The sequence below is a fragment of the Ctenopharyngodon idella genome, chromosome 17 (genome assembly GCF_019924925.1).
Source record: "Ctenopharyngodon idella isolate HZGC_01 chromosome 17, HZGC01, whole genome shotgun sequence".
Taxonomy (NCBI): Eukaryota; Metazoa; Chordata; class Actinopteri; order Cypriniformes; family Xenocyprididae; genus Ctenopharyngodon; species Ctenopharyngodon idella.
Genome location: NC_067236.1, coordinates 27,518,262 through 27,541,830, shown reverse-complemented (window position 1 = coordinate 27,541,830; position 23,569 = coordinate 27,518,262). Strand labels below are relative to the sequence as shown.

The following is a 23,569-nucleotide window of genomic DNA, read 5'->3' as shown; positions in this document are numbered from 1 at the left end:
AGAATAAATGTGAATGATATCTGTTTTTTTTTGTTTGTTTTTTACCTTATTGGAATCGAAATTAGCAATCAGTAAGACGAATCAAACAATACCCAACCCTAGTTTTGAGAGAAATCTGTCTGCAAACATACACCTAAAAATGAGTTGATAAATGTGATTAAAATTGAAAAATTGGACCAAAATATTGCTATAAAAATAAAAACATTTCAAGTTATAGAATGCTAGACTGTATTGCATATTTAATTTGGTTTGTGGAGCTTTATCATCTCAGGAATAAATATGGTTATTTGCATTTTTAATGTTTATAAAATGTCTTCACTTTTAGCAATCCAATCAAATAATGAGATTTAATAAAGAGATTTTTAAGAGCTGTTGAAAATCACGGCTGATATAACTACCAGTTCATCAAACTGGAATTGAAAGTCGAGTGTAATGCATTGTGGGATACGGTACTGATAACGGCATACTCTTTTTATATTCTTGTGTTGCTCTGCCAGTGATCTGTGTACAGAAAAGTCATAATTTCTTTGCACATTTTACATACTATATACTGCAAAAATCCTAAAAGTTGTGTGGTAGTATGTGATTACATAACCACAAGCTATGTTTAGAATTGATATTTGAATACTAGCATAATACTTGCTAGACAATGGTTACTATTTAAAAAAAAAAAAAAAAAAAAAAAAGTATTCATTATGCAGTATTTTACATAATATGTAATCCACTACTTTGTTGTCATAACCTCACGTCATATCCCAAGTGACCTCATTATGTAAATATAAATAAAACTAAAAGTAATTTTAATCCCATCTTGTGCACAAACACCTTAACTCTCATAATTCCAGTCAAGTATCAAAACACAAAAGATTGTGTGGATATTACTTCCGACTCATCCATGAATGGAAAGTCAGCTCAAGCGTATGTGGGATACTGTATTTCACTCAGTGTGCACTGGTTGTATCGTATACTACACTTTTTAAATTTATTTCTATGCATACAGAATATAGTATACATACTATATACTATAAACTACTCATATTGGCTATTTTTTCCCCCCAAAAATAGGCCCATCTTTATAGTGGCCAACTTTTTCAGTGGCCTTGGTTTATTAATGCCAACTGATAATTTGTCCTTGTTAATGATCTTTTCTCTCTCTTTGCTCTCTGTTCTCTCTGGGCGCCCAACTCAACATGTTCCAGTCATTACCATGCACCTGCGGTATGTCCCACACCAGGACCATGATGTTGGATGGGACCTACAGTGAGGCTGACACCAACAGCTTGGCTGGCTACACAGAGGCTCCCATGGTTCCAGAAGAAGTGGTGCCGGAGAAACAGGAGCATATGGTGGTTCACATGTCAATGAGCAGCGAGTCCACCGCCACTAAAAAAAAGGGCATCCGGGCATTTAAAAAGGGCATTTACCAGAACACGCATGCCATTGATAAGTACTCCCGCATGATCTTCCCAGGAGCCTATATAATTTTCAACCTTATTTACTGGTCGGTGTACTGCTGATCATTCTCCAGCTACATCCATCTTGCACTCTTTTGGACTTTTGGAGGTTTATACAACCATCCTTCTGACTTTTTGATGCACATCAAACATTGGCTCATGCGATACTAAACTGCGGTTACCTTTGTCACTTTCATACGCAAAAAGACTGGCGAAGAGAAAAACAGTTGAGTGCTTCATATAGGCCTTTTCAGGTTTATGACAAATTAACTGTAAAACACTTGGACTTTTGTACAGGCTTATGTGTTTATGTTTGCATCATTGGACTATTAACTCTTTCCCCACCAGCGTTCTTTTAAAAAGTTGCCAGCAACTGCCAACGTTTTTGATAATTTTCACAAAAATTTCATGGCCCCCAGAATATATTCTTGTATGAATATCTGAACATGATATATATAACAAAAGAAAGAACAGAGCCTCTGCTTTAAAAAAAAAAACAGTTTTAATCTAGCTACATGCATTCTTTTTTATCAACACTTGAATGTGGGTAAGTTTCATAAAAAATACAACATATTGAAAAAAAAAGAAAATCGTTTGGTTTTTTTTCCCCCAAAGACTACAATGTACATAAGCAATGCTTTTATTGCTTGTTTCTGCTTCTTTTGTCTGTGTTTTGATCTGGAGATTCTGTACTCTTTCAGAAGATGTGTAATAGCGCCCCCTACCATACAACAGTGCAAACATGGAAAGATAGAAATCTTGGTCAAGGGCGGGGAAAGAGTTAATGATATAGTATGTACAGAGCAAGAAAGTACTTTTTTTTTTTTTTATACCTAAAAAAAAAAATTAATAGTGCTTTTGACAAATATGTTAGTCACATGAGATCCAGTCATATCATTGGCCTTGAAAATAGTTTTTTTTTTTCTACATAAGGTGGATTGCATCTTCATGGGAGCCGCCATGTTGAGATCATGTGACCATCTGTGTTGTGCAATTTGATATATTTCTAAACTTATTATAAATATATAGCAAGTATTTATACATGATTTTTTTTTTACAGCGCTCAAGGTGCTTTACAAAAATAAATGAAAAGGACATATAAAACAAACCAAATAAATACACATATTAAGGATACAACTCAACAAAAATTGTCATTAGACAAAAAAAAACTATAAAAACGAACAGAACAAAACAAATAACAAATTAAACAGCTTCGAAGTAAAGTGGCAGTTGTTAATAAACAAAATTTAATGCAAATAACACTAATTTAAAATTATTCACTGCACCTTTAAGTATGTATTTGCTTATCTGCACAATGTCCAATTTTATTTCATTTAGGCAAGGTTGTTTGTTTATGCTAAGGCAATCACTCATGTTAATATATCGTAATTACCAGTAATGAGAAAGAATCTCCTTTCAATTTGAGGTTTGTTTGGATGTACGTGTTATGTGGAGTGAGTGTGTATGTTTGTATATTTGATACCATTATATTTCTCATGCAAAATAAATCAGTATGTCTTTACTGTGGTTCATATGAATGCATGTTAGTTTTATTGATTATTTTATATCAGTTATACCCTAACCTGAACTTGCCATGATACCTTACAAGAGTGGAGTACAAAGCTTGTTTATGTAGGCAGTCAGGGCAGTCTAAAGGATAGTTTGTGATGAAATGTCTTGAATACAACTTGAAACTGCCTTATGTGTAATGTTAAACACTGAAGGCGATGGTTCATTTTGGTGGGACGATTTTAGAGCCTGTTAGTACACATACAAGCATCACATGCAAAATTTCAAAATACCTGTTACTGTAAATGAAAATACTGTGAACTATATGTGCTTGAAGTTTGTTTATATTTGAAAGGTATAACCAAATCATCAAATCTGGCAGTTCCACTCTTTAAGATGTTTTCTGTACTTGTTGAAAAGTTAAGAATGTAATATGTGTTGACCAGAAAAAGGTGCAATGTAATTAAATGTTTGTGTATATATATATATATATATATATAATATAGCCTATATATAAATATATATATATATATATATATATATATATAAATAATATGTGTATGTATAGACGTAGCCTAAACATATTTTGTATTTTTTTAAAATGCAGTTAAGGTTATTGTTAGTTATGTTGCATTACATTATCACTCAGTACCCCTGATCGCCTGTCCTAAGATAATAACTCAGTGAAAAAAACAAAACAACATCACTACTCTGTCCTGACAGAAGGCAGAATTTAATTAAAAATATAGCAAGGTTTCACAGCTGAGTCCCTGCTTTCTGTCAACACTGTGAGATGTTTATGAAAGCACATAAAAAATCATGTAGTATTAAAGTCAGCCTTTATCCTGAATGTCCTTTTTCTTTGAGTTCAACAAGGTCATATAGGCTCTGGTGAGATTAAATTTTTTTTTTCTTTCATTTTAAGCAGTAGAGCTGTATACAAAAACCTTATTTTATTCGTAAATAAAATAAAAAAATGCTATACTAATAACCCGTTTGAGGGAATCAATGGTTCAAAGGTGCTAATTCTCTTCCAAACTGTGTGGAATTTAGATTATTTGTCTCATTTTCAATGGGTCATAAAAACAAAAAACTTTTTTGTCATTTTTTGGTTATTTTAACATTTTATGTTTAAAGTGATAATTCAATAAATAGGTTGAAAATTAGTCTAAAGCTACTGATCAGATAGATTTTATAGATCATTGGTTTGAGGTTTGAAACCATCCTGCAGTCTCAGTTTATTTTATTCATTGAATTTTTTATTAATTATTTGCAATTTTATTATACAAATACATTTATTTATTTACTTATTTTCGGCAGCACTGTTAACCGCTAACGGTCGGTAAAGCCCGCTCTATTTTTGAATCGTTTCGGCGCGCAGTGACGTGCGCTCATCAGTTACTCAGCGGATTTACTGCTTCTGCCTGCCTGATCTTCTCCTCGACCAGCCCAAGCAACTGACAGGCCTGCATTGACTTCCTGACGGATCACAGTAACTTTGTAGCTCGAAGAACAACTTAAGGTCATTTCTTGTCATAAATACTCGCATCAGATGCGCATATATCCGTAAGTACGACCACTTTATCGATTGTTTAAGATCTGAATACGCAGTCATTTTAGTATAGCTGCATTGCTGTGCTGTGTCACTTTCTAAACACAAAGTTTACAGCTTATAAAGTGCAGCACTGTGGGATTTAATGCACTTAACCTGTGTCTGCATGGTTCATTCGAGGCAGTAATCCTTTATATTTTGTTGTTACACTGAATTATATGTGACTTTAAAGTTGAATTTATGTTATATTCAGACTCAAGCAGAGAATAGACCTTCAAATGCTCCATGTATGCAATGCTTAATACATGTGTAAAAGAGGGCGTGTGGTTGTTTTGGTTGTGAATTGACCTGATTATCTGTGTTTATAATCTTGTTTCATTTAAGGGGCATTTGTTTCTTAAAATCTGCAATTTGAGCCATTTACCAATATATAATTGGTAAATATTATATATTCTATACATGGTCAAAATGTATAGATATTTTTTATGTGTATATTTTGTTCACGTACCCACTGCATAACCTTTAAGACCCCTAAAGGTTGAAAACCAAGGCACTAGGGGATTACAGTGTTCTCCAGATGTATTGTTTGTGTATTTTCATATGAAAAGGGTTAGGGGAATGCCAGAGAAGGGAATGCTGTGGGAGATATGACTCATGCAGGAAAGTGGCTTGTAATCCTTTTTTTCAGGGCGCCCTCTGTAAAGAAGAAAAAAGACCACATTTGGCTTTGCTTTTAATTCAATCTCTTGTTTTGAAAGAACATATGTAGCCACAAGGAACTGTGTTTAGTGCCCCCCTAAGAAAAGTAATGCGGCATTGCCAATGTACAGTGTTTAGTGGAAACATTGTGCTGTAGGGTGGAGTGGTTTAGTGGTTACAAATATTGGCTAGCAACCAAAAGGTGTTTAGTTCAAACCAGCTGCCAGGGGTGATTCATGAACTGTCACTATTTGTGAGCAAAACAAACCCGCCAATCTCCTTAAATTACTACGGTATGTTAGTAATATAAATTTATAAGGGATCTCCTTCTAACAGTGTAAGATTCTGTCACAATCGTTCTGTTACTCTTACTCTTTTAATTTTATTTTTAGATGGCATTTACAAATTTTATTGCAATTACAAAGTTTTTAGCAGAAATTATGGTTACCATTTTAGATTTTTTCTTAAAGGAACACTCCACTTTTTTTGAAAATAGGCTCATTTTCCAACTCCCCTAGAGTTAAACAGTTGAGTTTTACCGTGTTCGAATCCATTCAGCCGATCTCCGGGTCTGGCGGTACCACTTTTAGCATAGCTTAGCATAGTTCATTGAATCTGATTAGACCGTTAGCATCTCGCTCAAAAATGACCAAAGAGTTTCAATATTTTTCCTATTTAAAACTTGACTCTTCTGTAGTTACATCGTGTACTAAGGCCGACGGAAAATGAAAAGTTGTGATTTTCTAGGCCGATATGGCTAGGAACTATACTCTCATTCCGGCGTAATAATCAAGGAACTTTGCTGCCGTACCATGGGTGCAGCAGGCGCAATGATATTACGCAGCGCCTGTGACCCCCTGCTTGCACAGGGAGCGTGCCTTGCAACCATGGAGACATTTGTGAGAGACGCTGCGTAATATCAGTACGGCAGCAAAGTTCCTTGATTATTACGCCGGAATGAGAGTATAGTTCCTAGTCTTAGTACACGATGTAACTACAGAAGAGTCAAGTTTTAAATAGGAAAAGTATTGAAACTCTTTGGTCATTTTTGAGCGAGATGCTAACGGTCCAATCAGATTCAATGAACTATGCTAAGCTATGCTAAAAGTGGTACCGCCAGACCCGGAGATCGGCTGAATGGATTCGAAAACGGTAAAACTCAACTGTTTAACTCTAGGGGAGTTGGAAAATGAGCCTATTTTCAAAAAAAGTGGAGTGTTCCTTTTAAGGTGTACTGTAAGTCAATCCATCAAATAAATCCAATCAAATAAAATATTTCTTTCTAAAGCTACTTTTTGTAATGTCTATTTGACACTTATCTCATTTAACACAATAATGACTCGAATTATTTGGGTGTATATATATGTACACATAGAGTATGGGGTAAGATAGATGCCCCCTGGTCCCTTCTTTATTTTTTTCTCCTGATCATAGATGGCACAAAATCTCATCTCAGCACTTTTGATGAATGGCTACGCTATTTTTATTTTGTCATTTCATCTGAATATCAATATTTATGAGATTTAGTCAGTCGAAACAGTTTTGAGGTTAATCTAATTTTGAGTTTCTGGAAAATAGTGATTTATGACATTGTATTAAGTTTTTTTGTGTCTATTTGCTAATGAGGGATTAAGACGCAATGTGGTGATGTGAAGCCATTTGCACATTTTGAGAGAGGAAACACTCACGCTGTTTGTGAAATTATGTCTCACAGAAAGTTTTTAACTGATTTGATCTGATAATCTGCGTGGATTAATTTAGGCTTCTCATTCAACCTGCTATAAGGCCTATTGCATAAACGTTTGCGAGAATATCCCGCTTTATAAGTGCGAAACCTGTGGGAATGTGTAAAATGTGTCCACACCGAAATTCAGACCCTGATGTACATATTTACACATTCAAAAGTTAGGGTCAGAAAGATGTGTTAATGTTTTTGAAAGTCTCTTATGCTGCTCAGCATGGCTCCATTTATTTGATCGAAAATACAGTAAAACATTATTTATTACAATTCAAAATTACACTTCTCTGTTTTAACATATTATAAAATTTATTTTAATTTATTTCTGTGATGGCAAAGCTGAATTTTCAGCATCATTACTCCAGTCTTCAGCGTCACATAATCCTACAGAAATGATACTAATATGCTGATTTGGTGCTAATTTTGGTGCTCATTTGTGCTTTGTAAAACATTCTTAATAATAATAATAATAATACATTTATTTTGTATAGCGCCTTTAAAAGTTGCTTTCTCAAATCGCTTTTCGACACAAGCAAGCACAACAATATAAAACACAAAGTACAGAGCAACACAGAAAAAGAAACATGAAATAACACTGAAAAAATAACAAAATAAAACAAAATGAGTCAATTAATAGCAATCCTGAAATAAAAAGTTTTAAGACGCGATTTAAAGAGGACTAATGAATTTGCTTCTGATGTCAGATGGGAGAGAATTCCACAATTTGGGGGCATAAGATGAGAAAGCCCTGTCACCCCTAGTGCGAAGCCGTGTTTTAGTAAGGACTAATAGTATGTTGTATGTATGCCTTGTATGTTAACATAAGGATTTTAAAATCAACATGGAATCTTATTGGTCGCCAATGCAACAGTGCCAAAATAGGGGTTATATGGTCAACGGTCTTAGCCCAGACAAAATTCTAGCTGCCGAATTTTGCAGATATTGAAGTTTGTTAATACAGGATTTGGAAACTACAAGAAGAAGGGCATTACAATCCGTGAGAATACAAATGAATTAATAAACCTTTCAGCAATAGAAAAAGACAGCATAGGTCATCGACGTGCAATATTTCTGAGATGAAAGAACAAGGTCTTAACAGTGCTCTGTACAAAAGGCTCAAACAACAGACTGGCATCAAAAATAACTCCAAGATTTTCTAAATTTACTTTGTAACTCCAAGGCAACACCATCAACAGACAAAACTAAAGAACCAGCATTACGCAGTTGATGGGGAGAAACAAGAAGCATGACTTCTGTTTTGGAACTATTCAAGCACAGGAAGTTCCTAGACATCCATATCTTAATCGAAATACAGTTTGAAAGATGTCCACATCTTGACCCGGTTTTGAGCGGATGTAAATCTGGGTATCGTCTGCATAAAAATGATAGTTAAGGTCAAGAGATCTCAATAATTGACTGAGTGGGAAAACATAAATACTAAAAAGCAAAGGACCAAGAATAGAGCCCTGGGGGACACCCATACTAACAGAACCAACCTCTGATCTGTGCCCATCCATAAAAACAAAGTGACTGTAATCAGAAAAATAGGATCTTAACCAGTCCAGAGCAGTCTCCATTACACCAAAGACAGATTCAAATCGACTAAGTAGTAGTGAGTGATCGACGGTGTCGGATGATAATAACAGGTCGTTAGCTACTTTAACAAAGGCCGTCTCAGTACTCTGCAATTTCCGAAACCCGGACTGATGGGGCACAAAAGGTTATTAATAGTTAAATGATTGTGTAATTGAGAAGCCACGACACCCTCTAAATTTTTTGCCAAGAAAGGAAGATTTGAAAGTTGAGAAAATCATTGCATAACTGAAGTGATGCAGTTGGAGAATTAACAACATCAACTTTGAGTAGACTATTAATAGTGTGAAAGAGCTGTCTGGGATTATTTTGATTATATTCAATAATCTGTGAAAAGTAGATCTTGCTTTTTCAATTGTGAATGCACCTCCTTTGAGCGCAGATCGTTGTTATACCAAGGAGCCGAGTGTACAAAAGAGACAGTGTGTGATTTTAAAGTAGCAAATGTGTTCAAATTGGCAGTGTGGGCATTATTTAACAGAACAATTTTATCCTCAAGGGGAGCTGAAGACAACCCATCTAACAAAGAGGCAATGGATTCAGCAAAAACAGTATGGTCAATTGATTGCCATTTACGAAATGAAACAGTGTGCAGTTCCTGCCTATTGGAGCTAATACCTCTAAGTTAAAAAAGACAGCAGAATGGTCAGATAGACCAACATCAACAGAGGAAAAGCTTGACACTAAATTATCATTTGCAATAACTTAATACAGTGTATGGCCTTTGCAGTCAGTAGGGAAATTATTAAACTGTGTAAAATTATAACAGTCCAGCAGAGATAAATAGCCTTTGGCCAAAACATTGGCTTTCTGGTCAACATGAATGTTAAAATCCCCTAGAATCACAACTCTCCTAAATTTAAGACACAAAATAATATATATATATATATATATATAAGAGAGAGAGAGAGAGAGAGAGAACTAATCACATTGGAACAGAAGTCGCACCTTTCAATTGAAAACCTTTCAATTCCAATTGCCTCTTTTGCCTCTCCTCTTTCCAGAGGTCCATGCACGTTAACTTCTAGCCTGAAAAATGCTGTTTGTGTGTGTGTGTGATTTAAGCTAAAGAAGCACAATTTGATACCATTGTTTTTAGGTTATATCACAGATTTGATATATATAGGGACATAATTTTGACCAAGAGTTTTCCAGATTTCAGTCTTTCCCCATTCAAGTAGATAAAGCTTGACTTGAAATAGCTGTTACCAGTATGATTGCTGAGTGAAAAGGGGTCATGAATTGAGAAATCAAATATTCCTTGATCTTTTGACATTGTATTATAAAAGTGTCCTGTCATTTTTAGAACTCAAAACTTCCTTGTTAGTCCACAAACAGCTTTTGAAACCAAGCTCAGAAAATGACTCGTTTCGGATTTTTCGCATTATTATGTCATAGTGCGACGAAAAACCACCTCCTCAGAAGAAGAACGGCACCTACTTCTACATCATTGCCTCTTTAGCCCTGCCCATCGATTCACATGTCATGTAGTATTAAATACAAGACTGACACAAACAAAGGGATTATGGCAGCAACAAACCTTTGCTTGTGGAAAAAAGTCTTTGCATTGACATTTTTGTGATCCTAACTTTTTTATAAAGCATAGATAAACTTTATTCCAGTTCCAGTCAGATCATGTCAGTATAACACTGTTCGTTTGTTCACTTAATTTTAATTTTAAACGAGTCACAGTTCGACACAATTCATAATTGTTTACACGAAACACCGTAAGTCATTCTTTGTCAATTATAACTGTGGTAACTCCAAGTACGTACTTATTTTAATATGCAAAACTGTTAGCCAATCATAGCAGTGGGCGTTAAAATGTGACACCCATTAAAATGGAGTGTTCAAAAGAGAGGGTCAAAAACAGGATAGAAAATAGCTTATTTCTAAATTAGAATGTTTTATTATGCAAAAATCTTGATAACACTGTAAGTGGACCTCAGAGATGATTAAAAAAATGCAGTTCATGACCCCTTTAAAAGGTACTTTGGCTTTGCCAGTTGAGCTACAGGTAAGGTTTGGGTAAAAGTATCTGCTTCAAGTGATTAAATTGAGTGTGTTGTATGTAATAGAGTTGTCTTTACTAAATTCACAGGTTTTTTGGAATTTAGAAAATGTGACCCCTATGTTTTTGCATTAGGTCAGCCTTAACCTAATGACCCAGCAAGAGCAGCATGAGTTCAGGGAAAGTTTGGAGGAAGCCCTGTCCTGGATGCAGGCCATCCAGGAGAGGCTTAAACAAAATGATAACACACAAGGGCCCAGATCAGCGCTGGAGGTCAGGCTCCGAGAGACAGAGGTGAGACCTTCCTTGACCTTTAACCTATTGTGGGCATGGTAGTGCTGAAATAGAACCATCTCAGTTTCTCAAATGTGTCTCATGTTTGCTAAAGAAGCTGTTGTGATCATTTCACAGTAGAGCTGCATGATTAATCGTTGAAAGGTTGCGATCTCAATTCAAAAACCTATGCGATCTTATTCCTAAATGACAATGATTCGGCTATGTCTATTAAACCTTTGACAAGTAGAATCAGTTGTCATGTATAGATATGTATAGCAGTTGTCATTAATAGGTATGAAACAGCTCCACAAACGGTCTTTTTTCAACCGCACAGTATCAGTATTTCTGTGTTACAATAATTAAAATCATCACAGAAGTGATGGGATAAAAGTTTATTTGGATATATATATATATAGGTGCTGGTCATATAATTAGAATATCATCAAAAAGTTGATTTATTTCACTAATTCCATTCAAAAAGTGAAACTTGTATATTATATTCATTCCTTACACACAGACTGATATATTTCAAATGTTTATTTCTTTTGATTTTGATGATTATAACTGACAACTAAGGAAAATCCCAAATTCAGTATCTCAGAAAATTAGAATATTGTGAAAAGGTTCAATATTGAAGACACCTGGTGCCACACTCTAATCAGCTAATTAACTCAAAACACCTGCAAAGGCCTTTAAATGGTCTCTGTCTAGTTCTGTAGGCTACACAATCATGGGGAAGACTGCTGACTTGACAGTTGTCCAAAAGACGACCATTGACACCTTGCACAAGGAGGGCAAGACACAAAAGGTCATTGCAAAAGAGGCTGGCTGTTCACAGAGCTCTGTGTCCAAGCACATTTATAGAGAGGCGAAGGGAAGGAAAAGATGTGGTAGAAAAAAGTGTACAAGCAATAGGGATAACCGCACCCTGGAGAGGATTGTGAAACAAAACCCATTCAAAAATGTGGGGGAGATTCACAAAGAGTGGACTGCAGCTGGAGTCAGTGCTTCAAGAACCACTACGCACAGACGTATGCAAGACATGGGTTTCAGCTGTCGCATTCCTTGTGTCAAGCCACTCTTGAACAACAGACAGCGTCAGAAGCGTCTCGCCTGGGCTAAAGACAAAAAGGACTGGACTGCTGCTGAGTGGTCCAAAGTTATGTTCTCTGATGAAAGTAAATTTTGCATTTCCTTTGGAAATCAGGGTCCCAGAGTCTGGAGGAAGAGAGGAGAGGCACACAATCCACGTTGCTTGAGGTCCAGTGTAAAGTTTCCACAGTCAGTGATGGTTTGGGGTGCCATGTCATCTGCTGGTGTTGGTCCACTGTGTTTTCTGAGGTCCAAGATCAACGCAGCCGTATACCAGGAAGTTTTAGAGCACTTCACGCTTCCTGCTGCTGACCAACTTTATGGAGATGCAGATTTCATTTTCCAACAGGACTTGGCACCTGCACACAGTGCCAAAGCTACCAGTACCTGGTTTAAGGACCATGGTATCCCTGTTCTTAATTGGCCAGCAAACTCGCCTGACCTTAACCCCATAGAAAATCTATGGGGTATTGTGAAGAGGAAGATGCGATATGCCAGACCCAACAATGCAGAAGAGCTGAAGGCCACTATCCGAGCAACCTGGGTTCTTATAACACCTGAGCAGTGCCACAGACTGATCGACTCCATGCCACGCCGCATTGCTGCAGTAATTCATGCAAAAGGAGCCCCAACTAAGTATTGAGTGCTGTACATGCTCATACTTTTCATGTTCATACTTTTCAGTTGGCCAAGATTTCTAAAAATCCTTTCTTTGTATTGGTCTTAAGTAATATTCTAATTTTCTGAGATACTGAATTTGGGATTTTCCTTAGTTGTCCGTTATAATCATCAAAATTAAAAGAAATAAACATTTGAAATATATCAGTCTGTGTGTAATGAATGAATATAATATACAAGTTTCACTTTTTGAATAGAATTAGTGAAATAAATCAACTTTTTGATGATATTCTAATTATATGACCAGCACCTGTATATATACAGTTGTGGTCAGAATTATTGGCACCCTTGATAAATATGACTGTAAAAATAAATCTGCATTGTTTATTCTTTTGAGCTTTAATTCATAAAATTAGCAAAAATTTAACCTTTCATTGAAGGGAAAGAATTGAAAGTGGGGGGAAAATCACATTATGAAATAAATGTTTTTCTCCAAAACATGTTGGCCACAATTATTGGCACCCTTTTATTCAATCCTTTTTGCAACCTCCTTTTGCCAAGATAACAGCTCTGAGTCTTCACCTATAATGCCTGATGAGTTTGGAGAACACCTGACAAGAGATCGGAGACCATTCCTTCATAAAGAATCTCTCCAGATCCTTCAGATTCTCAGCTCCATGTTGGTGCTTCTTCTCTTCAGTTCACTCCACTCATTTTCTTTAGGGTTCAGGTCAAGGGACTGGGACGGCCATGGCAGAAGCTTCATTTTGTGCTCGGTGACACTTTTTTGTGTTGGTTTTGATGTTTGTTCCAACCACGGCCCATTATTGGATTTCTATCAGAAACAGTCAGGTTTTAATTTTTTTATTATCTGTTGGTATTTGATAGAATCCATGATACCATGTATCTGAACAAGATGTCCAGGACCTCCAGCAGAAAAATAGGCCCACAGCATTAAAGATCCACAAGTATATTTAACCGTGGGCATGGGGTACTTTTATCCATGTGTGCACCAAACCCATCTGGTTGGTTTGCTGCCAAAAACCTCTTTTTTTAAGTTTCATCTGACCATAGAAGCCGGTCCTGTTTGAAGTTCCAGTCTTGTCTGACAACTGAATATGCTGGAGATGGTTTCTGGATGAGAGCAGAGGATTTTTCTTGAAACCCTCCTGAACAACTTGTGGGGATTTGATCATTGTTTTAGGCTTTCTGAGATTCAAGACTCAAGTAATCTCTGCAATTCTCCAGCTGTGATCCTTGGAGAGTCTTTGGCCACTCAAACTCTCCTCCTCACTGCGCATTAGGACGATTTAGACACACGTCCTCTTCCAGGTAGATTTGTAACATCTTTAGTTGATTGGAACTATCAATTATTGTCCTGATAGTGGAAATGGGGATTTTCAATGCTTTAGCTATTTTCTTACAGCCACTTTCTATTTTGTGAAGCTCAACAATCTTTTGCTGCACATCAGAACTATATTCTTTGGTTTTACTCATTGTGATGAATGATTAAGGGAATTTGGCCTGTGTGTTTCCTCATGTTTATACTGTTGTGGAACAGGAAGTCATGGCTGGACAATTTCATGTTCATGATCACCCTGGTGTGCTAAAAAAAAGTAAATATGAATGGGAATATACTTCAGAGATATTTTACTCAAATAATTCTAGGGATCCCAATAAATGTGGGCAACATGTTTTGGAGAAAAACATTTATTTCATAATGTGATTTTTTTTTTTTTTTTTTTTTTTTTTTTTCTTCCCACTTTCAATTCTTTTCCTTCAATGAAAGGTTATATTTTTGCTAATTTTATGAATTAAAGATCAAAAGGATAACCAATGCAGATTTATTTTTAAAGTCATCTTTGATCATATTTACCAAGGGTGCCAATAATTCTGACCACAACTGTATGTATGTGTGTGTGTGTGTGTGTGTGTATATATATATATATATATATATATATATATATATATATATATTAAATATTTTAAATAAATTACAGCAAATAACATTTTGTCAGAAGTTCACCTCTAGTAAATTAAATGTTATTTTGTTGTATATTCAGAATTGTGGGAATTGTGATCTCTATTTTAATTTTAAAAAATCGTGATTCTCAATTTAGCCAGAATCCTGCAGCTCTATTTCACAGAGATAAATTGTATACAATCTCATCAGTTTAAATTTTCCATTAAGCATGACTTTTCTTTTTTGTAAAGAAAATCCATAGCTCAGAGCCTGAAGGCCATGTGAAAATGGACAGGGTGCTTGTGGCTTCTGAAGCTCTGCTTCGAAATGGGGATGAAGAGATGAAGAATCAGACTCATTCTAAACTCAAAGATCTAAAAGTGCTATGGGAGGAGACGTTAACCTACATCATTCACTGTCACAGGTAAATTTTGTCCACAGGTAGACCAATCTATCACCAATCATATTCACTTGTACTTAAATGATACTTAAAAGAGCCTTAAATGATACTTAAAAAAGTATTTTCATATGGTGACATTTGCGATATGACTTTTGCCACTATATTACTACAGCCATTGGCCATTCCTGGTGGATCGTTTTGGTTCTTTTACCTCAGATGTGGGGACTTTTATGCTTACATGATTTTCAATCAGAACATGTTTTACCATTCATTTTTACACAAATTATTTTGCTCCATCAATTTTCAATTCAAGAAATTATTATATTTATTCTGTTGTCATCTAATTTAAGATCAAGGATAAAAAAAAGAACTTTTTTTTTTTTCAACCCCCATTGAAAATCAGGTTAATTGGCAAAATTTACAGACTTTCAGCTGTTTGCAATGAACAAATCAAACAAAAGTAACTGAAATAGTTCAACACAATAAATGTTTAGAGTGGTTTCCCCAAATTCAACTGAAAATTCAACTTTTAATGACTTATGCTGTCTCAAAATTATTCAACCACCTGAATAGAATCCCTCACAACAGCACAAATCTGCAAAACAGGTGTTGTCTCAAGCACACACGATGCAGCTAATCAAGGGCTTCATTGATTGCACCAGGTGTGCTTGAGCTAGAACACATGAAATACCTGAACTGGCTAGGAGATGCACCGATACCAAGCTCATGTACTTGTACTCGTACTCGTAAAAATGCCCCCGATACCAAAGACCGATACCTCACGTGACGTAACTGACAGAATTTTCCATGCACAGAGACACCGGCGGCAGCAGCAGAAACAATGTCCTCAAGGGAGTGGAAATACTTTAAATTAATGATGTCAACACACACATTGCGAACTGCATGCTTTTAATCACAATTCGTTATCGATAAGTGAAGGCGGGATAGGCGGAATCGCGCTGAATGACACAGACCAGAATGCAGAATGCTCCCTCTCTTGCGCGCGATCCCAGTTCTCTCAGACAATGCGCGATCAGTTCTCCTTGCGCCTGAATGGTCAAATGCACACATAGTTGTCAAAATGTCCATCGTGTGGAGTATCTCACGTAAATACAGTCGGTTATGGCTTAAGTGGACGTAAACATTTGGGTGAAAACAGGATATGTGTCAGTATCCATGGATTCGGTCTTAAAGGGACCGTAGCCTATATTTGTCATTAATGTTAATAAAACAACAAAATATGTTAATAAAAAATGTATGCATGGAAAATAAACCTACTGTATCTAAAAAAACATGTTTATTTAATTTGTATCTCTATAGGTATTTGTTGTATTGTTTGTAATTTGTTTGTAAATTTCTTTTTATATAACAACAATTATATATATTGGTAATTATGCCCTTTGAAGGTTATTGGACACTGAAATTTTTGTTCTTGAAGTTTGTGACAAGCACATAATTATTACTTTTTTCATTAGAGTAATAATAAAGAAGCTGTCCTAGATTCATTAGTCTCACTGTGTTGTGCTTGGAAAACTGCAACATCACCAAAAAAAAAGTGGGAGAAGAGGGAGAGAAATTAATAAATGTATATTCATCGGTATCGGCGAGTACTACTCGGTCTTTAGAAAAAGGTATTGGTGCATCCCTAGTCACGTTTAAAGATCATTACCCTTCACAAACATGGAAGAGGATACAAAATGGTAGTGAAGGCAACTAAATGTTCCTAGAGACACTGTTGGAAGCATAGTTTGCAAGTTCAAAGTTAAAGGAACAGTGGTTACACTACCTGGACAGGGCAGAAAAAGGAAGTTATCAGTGGCTGCAACCAGATTTCTGAGACGACAGGTTCAGAAAAACCCTAGAGTGACTGCAAAAGACCTGCAGCAAGACTTGGTGGCAACAGGCACTGAGGTTTCAGTTTGGCACGTACTAAACACAAACGGTTTCCATGCCAGAACTCCAAGACGTACACCACTACTGACCCAAAAGCACAAGAAAAGTTGGCTCCAGTATGCTCAAAATCATATAAATAAGCCACAGAAGTTTTCTGTGGAGCGATGAAACAAAACTGGACCTTTTTGGCCCTATGGATTAGTAGCATGTTGAAAGTTTTAAATGTCATTTTGTGACAAGAACGGTGTCTTCATTTTAAAGTACACAAAATTAAAGCAGTAATGCAAAATGAAAATACAGCACTAATAATACTGTGATTATTACTGTAATAGAAATCATAGTAACAATATTGATACTGTGATTCAATTTACAGTAAGCATACTGTGGCATAGACTAAAGCAATTTGCAAATTGCTGCCAGCAAGTTACTGTGATTAAATTTACAGTAGTAGCATACTGTGATTATTACTGGAAAAAAATACAGTATTTTTGAAGTTGTTGTGATTAAATTTACAGTAAACATACTGTGGAATGGACTACAGCAACTTACTTGCTAATTGCAGCCAGCAAGTTACCGTACATTTCACAATGTTCTTTTTACAGTGTGAAATGAACACTGCCCTACAGTTAAGCATGGTGATGCTCTGGGGCTGCTTTGCATCTTCTTGCACTAGAAAGTGTGTGGAAGGCAAGATGAATTCATTTGAAGTATCAGGAAATCCTAGGAGAAAATATCATGCCATATGTGTGAAAGCTGAATCTTGGGCATCATTGGACCTTCCAACAGGAAAATGATCCCAAGCATACTACAAATTCCACCAAAGCTTGGTTGCAGAAGAAGTCCTGGAAGATTCTACAGAGGCCATCCCAGTCACCTGACTTGAACCCCATAGAAAATGTCTGGTGGGATTTGAAGAAGGCTGTTGCAGCACGCAAACCTAAGAATATTACAGAACTGAACTGGAGGCCATTGCTCCTGAGGAATAGGCTACGATTCCTCAGGAAAGCTGCCAGAAGCTGGTTTCTGGCTATGCATCTTGTTCGCAGTAGGTCATAACAGCAAAAAGGGTGCTCTACTAAGTACTAAAGATGCTTGCCATGAAGGGGTTGAATAATTTTTAGACTGCAGAAGTCATTAAAAGTTTCAAGTGAAACAAGTGAAGTCTTTATTAGTGAGTCATTGAATCATTCAATCAAACTGACTTAAGAAAAAAAAAAAAAGAATTCAAATTAATTAAATATTTTTAAACAGACTGCAGCAATTACCATTTTGTTCAGTACTCTAGTAAATTACATGTTGTTTTGTTTGGTTGTCGATTCAGAATTGTGATGTCTCTTTGAAACAAAATAATCATGATTCTCAATTTATCCAGAATCGTGCAGCTCTAATATATAGCATTATGTGCAGGTACGAGAAACATGTAAATAGCACAGCTATGTAGAAAATATTTATTAATTTTGAAGTCATTATGCAATAATATTTGACTACAGAATGCCATGATTGACTAATCAGAATATAAAATGTATAAGTATTTCTTTCTTTCATGTTTTTGTGCCCCTCTGATAGTCGTATCGAGTGGGTGTGGCTGCACTGGAATGAATACCTGAAGGCCCATGAGGAGTTTGGGATGTGGCTGGAGAAGATGCACAGGGCTCTGGAGCCCCTGCTTGAGATGCAGCTGGGTCTCCAAGAGAAGCTTTGGCAGGTGGATCATCTGCGGGTCCTTCACAGTGACATCCAAGCCCAGGCTCACTTTCTGGAGAGGCTCCTGGATGAGGCTGCAGCCCTGTTCAACCGGACCTGAGGACCCCAGTGTAAATGAGCAGGCTCAGCAAGGTCTTCAAGATGCCTACAACCACATTCGAGACCGAGCACAGGTAAACCTTCATCTGTTTAAGTCAATAATTAAAATCAAAGAGTTTAGTTATCACTGACAATCAGAACAGATGTGTGTGCTGAATCATTGCAGAATGTTTTAGAGTTTTAAGGGAATTAAAGTAATGCCTTTGTTCTACATGCAATGCTATGTGCATTTTGAATTTGAAAACCTTTGAAGCTGCATTCTATTGTTAAAGTTTTATAAGGTTGTTAAATAAGTTAAAAAACAGCCTTTTAATCTGCTATCTTCCATATCTTTTACACCCACTTTTGAAGGTCATTCAAAAGATCTAGTTTCAAGGAGCATTGTTCTTCAGTTCTCCACTGCTGTCACTGACTGGTTGTAACTTGTGTTGCTCTTCCATAGTTATTATGAAAAAATGTATATATTATTAGGGGTCTACATATAGTTTTTGGTCGGTAAGATTTTTAAAATGGTTTTGAAAGAAGGTATGCTACCAAGACTGCATTTATTTTATCAAAAATACCGTAAAACATTAACATTGTGATATACATTTACAATTCAAAGGCATTTTTTGCCTTTATTATGATTAAAGTAAAAGACTGACAGGAAGCGGAGTGAGAACTCAGGAATTGAAACTCAGGTCACCCGAAGCACAACCGCGCTACATGTTAGAGCACTGCCCAACTGTTTTCTATGTGAAAATATTTTAAAATGTAATTTATCATTGAGGTGGCAAAGCTGAATTTCAGCAGCCATTAGAAAGAATAGAAAGTCAGAAAGAGAAAGAACAATATTTATTTGAAATAGAAATCTTGCAACAATGTAAAAATATTTACGTTACTTATTGTATCATATATTTATTTTAAAAATTTGAATGGTAGTGTATAATTAATAATTCAACCTGTATTTATTTTGGCCTTCTTAATGCATCTATTGCATATTTATTACCTGCAGAATTGAGTTTATCAAATTGAAAATAATACTAATGTCATAATAAAGATATGACTTTGTCTTTTAATTGAAATGCATTACATATTTGCAGGAACGGCTGGCATTGGCACAGAAGGTAGCTGAGGAGCACCAGCAATACCAAAGTTGCGTTCATAAATTCCAAACCTGGCTGATGTCTAAAACAGGAGAAGTCAGCCGTTTCAGTGATATGGAGGATACGACACAGAATAGGCTGAAAGCCCTGCAGGTACACTGACCTACTTATTTGGGGGAGGGGAGGTCAGAATGGTCAACTGGGAAAATCATCCCTGATTTGGAAGTCAAACTGTGGATAAGTTTGGCTGAGTACTTGCTAATTTGCGTCCTCGTTTTCACTTCGGGCTACTGTATTAAAGGGGTCATGTGAAAAATCTTGTTACTATGTCTAATACTATGTAAAATCTAGTACAATGTAAACATGCAGAACCCTAGTTAAGTAAAACATGTATTGCAACCTTAGATACAAAAGTGACTCGTGAATAAACACAATTTCTGTGTTGAGGAAGTTGAAGGAATAATGAGGAAGTAGGATAAATACTATTATTTCTAAACACCCAGAGAAAATTATGCTTCACTATAATATACTCCATTTTGTAGTACTTAATGGTCTCATCAGAATAAATAAAACTATGAGCTGACAACTCAGAAATGCCTTTCTGAGCTGTTCACATCCTTGGACTCATTCTTTGTTTCCATAGCAACATCCAACATGCCAAAATGGATCCATGACTTTGTTGTTGTTGACAGGAAGATACTCCATCATTACATTCATTCATTTCTATATGACCATGCAAAATATTGAACAATAAAATCAACCATAATCAAATTTGTCAAGGTATCTCCCTGACTGCCTCTATCCTATGCGGCTTCTTTCCTTTCCACAGTTATGTTTGGCTTGCTCACTGGGGGATTAAGTAATGATTTTCAGTAAAGCTGCTTTGAAACAATATGTATTTTGAAAATTGCTATACAAATAAACTTGACCTGACTTTCACTGTTGAGGCGCTGCCATTTTGCCTATTTTTTTATATGACAGTGGTTAGAGTTTGACAGATGTAAACAGTGGTACTTGATGGTGTGAACTGAAAATCTGGAACAAAAATAAAATGATTTTAAAATTATAATAACTATTATTAATTATAGTTATTAATCATTATTGATAAAAAGCAAGTAACAATTAATTATTAATATTAATATATATTATTTAATATAATTGTAGAATATATACAGTGCTAGATTCAGTTTCTATTTTCATATTATTGATATACTATTATAGTATTTATTAATATTTTGAATGAGCTTTATTTTTACATTTTCAGATTTTATTTTAAAAATTTAGTTTTAAGTTTTAGTAATTTTGTGTGTTTTTGACATTTTATTATTATTATTTTATATTTCTATATAGCTTTAATTATTGTTTTGTTTTAGTAAGTTTAGTAATTCAGTTAGTTGCCAAGGCAGCATTTCTAATTTTCATTTAAGTTGTTTATCTAATATTTGTTTTATTTTGTCAACTTTATTTCAATTACCAAAAACGATTTTTACTAGATTTAGTTATAGCTAGTTAACAATAACAACAATGATTGTATATTGATTTTTAGTAATCATTGTATATTCAATCTGCAATATTTCTTAATTACTGGTCTGTGTACACATCGAAATGGAATTTTTTGGCTATTGTATTACATTCCACTTCTCATGCCACGTCTAGAAGGCCTTGTTGCAAACATATTATGAAGAATATGTGAAATGAATCATAAATAATTCAATATTTTCCACCCCTTCAATCTCTATCAGGAGCTCAACGCGAGTATAGCCAAAGAAGAACTCCCTCTCCAGCACATTGAAAAGTTGTCTGAAGTGGTGAAGGCCTACACGTCTCCAGCAGGTGCGGAGAAGATCACAAAAGAGATGGAGGAGTTGAGGCTGGCCTGGCAGAAGTTACGCCAAGCGCTGGTGGAGATTCAAGAAGAGCTCCAGAGCTCACTGGACTCTGAGAACGAGTATTCAAACCGCTGTAAGGAGCTGTGTGCGGACCTGGCGCAGATCCGATCCCTGGTCCAGAACCTCAGCAGTGAGCTGGAGAGCAGGGATGGAGAGAGGACTAAGGAACACTTGGTAGCTCAATGGAAGACGCACACGGTTAGCACTATGTTCATCGCTCTCACCACTCCCAAATACCTTTGGTGTCTTCTTGTAGGACACAGATGGAGACTCAGCATATTTTTGTGACAGCACATGATACCTACGGTGATTTAGGGAATGCCTTAGGTAAATTCCTATGGGGGGTGTGACAGTAATTTGAGCCGTAGTAAATCATATTTGTTTTTGGAAGATCTCTGTGGTGTGGAATACCTCCTGAATGATGGACACACAAGGGAAAAATGTTGTAACACTTTGTAATTAGTATTTCAGTACAAACATCTTGTGTCTTATTCACTAACTACATAGGGCTTCACCACTCACAATCACCCTTTTTCTATCTAAATTCGACTTATTAGACATTGAGATGATTTAATAATGTTTTTTTATTTAAACATAGCAAAAATAGTGTCAGAAGGTGGATGTTCAATACATTTTTCTAAATCTGATTTACAGTGATTCACAATCAGAGCTCTCCACTATCACTCAACAGTGTTCACAGAAGTGACTACATGGCATAATACATGTGATAAAAACAGCATTATTTCAGATAATTTTTTTGATATTGTAGGTAATGTTGTTCAAGAACAACAATATATGCGTTATATATATATATATATAATACACTCAAAAAAATCAATTGTTGGATTTACTTAAAAAAGCAGTGTCAAATGGGTTCCATGCAACTATATTGAGTAATTTGTACAAATAACAATTTAGTTGTGTGAACAGAAGAAATTCAAGTAAAGCTCACAAAATTTCTTTGAGTAAATTCAAATCATTTGAATTTGTCACTGTTACATAATACACTGCCCGGCCAAAAAAAAAGTTGCTGTTTGGATTTTAATAGGCAAATACTTAAGAATCTATGAATGGATCATTATTACAGTGATTATTATGTTTCTAGCATGTTATATGTTTGGCAACGGTTCTTTTAACCCTTAAAGATGGAATGTGTAGCTTTTCATTTCTTAAACAACCATGTAGGAAGACACATCATAGCCATATTCCAGGATGACAATGTCAAGATTCACCAGGATTAAAATTGTGAAAGAATGGTTCAGAGAGCATGAAGAATCACAATTGGCAACTCAGTGTAAGTTTTTGGGATGTGCTGGAGTAGACTTTACAGAGTGCTCACCTCGTGCATTGTCAATACAAGATCTTAACCAAAAATGATGCACCTCTTGATGGAAATAAATGTTGTGATGTTATCTCCATTAAGAGGTGCATCAGTTTTTGGTCAAGATCTTGTATTGACAATGCAAGAGGTGAGCACTCTGTAAAGTCTTCTCTAGCACACCCCAAAGACTTTCAATGAAATTAAGGTCTGGACTTAGAGGTGCCAATTCATGTGTGAAAATGATTCTTCATGCTCTCTGAACCATTCTTTCACAATTTTAACCCTGGTGAATCTTGACATTGTCATCCTGGAATATGGCCATGATGTGTCTTCCTACATGGTTGTTTAAGAAATAAAAAGCTACACATTCCATCTTTAAGGGTTAAAAGAACTGTTGCCGAACATATAACATGCTAGAAACATAATAATCACTGTAATAATGATCCATTCATAGATTCTTAAGTATTTGCCTTAAATATTTTCTTAAGTAATTCTTAAGAAAATACTTAAGTATTTTTGGATTAAAATCCAAACGGTGACTTTTTTTTTTTTTTTTTTTTTTTGGCCGGGCAGTGTATTTATAGGTGCAGTTTACTTAATAATGTTATGTTAAATTTATTACATATGTTAAAGTTTATAATGCAAAGTGAACACATTTATTGACTTAATTTAC

At 35.6% G+C, this 23,569-nt stretch overlaps 2 protein-coding genes across 2 annotated transcripts in view; both read left to right on the top strand.

The window, feature by feature from the left end:
• gabrr2a (gamma-aminobutyric acid type A receptor subunit rho2a) overlaps positions 1-2,976 on the top strand; it is a 29,797-nt gene extending 26,821 nt beyond the window's left edge. The window contains exon 9 of the mRNA XM_051869203.1: positions 1,200-2,976. Within this exon, the coding sequence (XP_051725163.1) occupies positions 1,200-1,517 (318 nt within the window). The 3' untranslated portion in view covers positions 1,518-2,976. The remainder of the gene's footprint in view (positions 1-1,199) is intronic.
• A 1,405-nt stretch (positions 2,977-4,381) lies between these two features.
• syne3 (spectrin repeat containing, nuclear envelope family member 3) overlaps positions 4,382-23,569 on the top strand; it is a 41,643-nt gene continuing 22,455 nt past the window's right edge. Inside the window, 7 exon segments of the mRNA XM_051869198.1 lie at positions 4,382-4,529; positions 10,692-10,850; positions 14,757-14,929; positions 18,365-18,599; positions 18,601-18,675; positions 19,684-19,839; positions 21,429-21,773. Of these exon segments, the coding sequence (XP_051725158.1) occupies positions 10,707-10,850; positions 14,757-14,929; positions 18,365-18,599; positions 18,601-18,675; positions 19,684-19,839; positions 21,429-21,773 (1,128 nt within the window). The 5' untranslated portion in view covers positions 4,382-4,529; positions 10,692-10,706.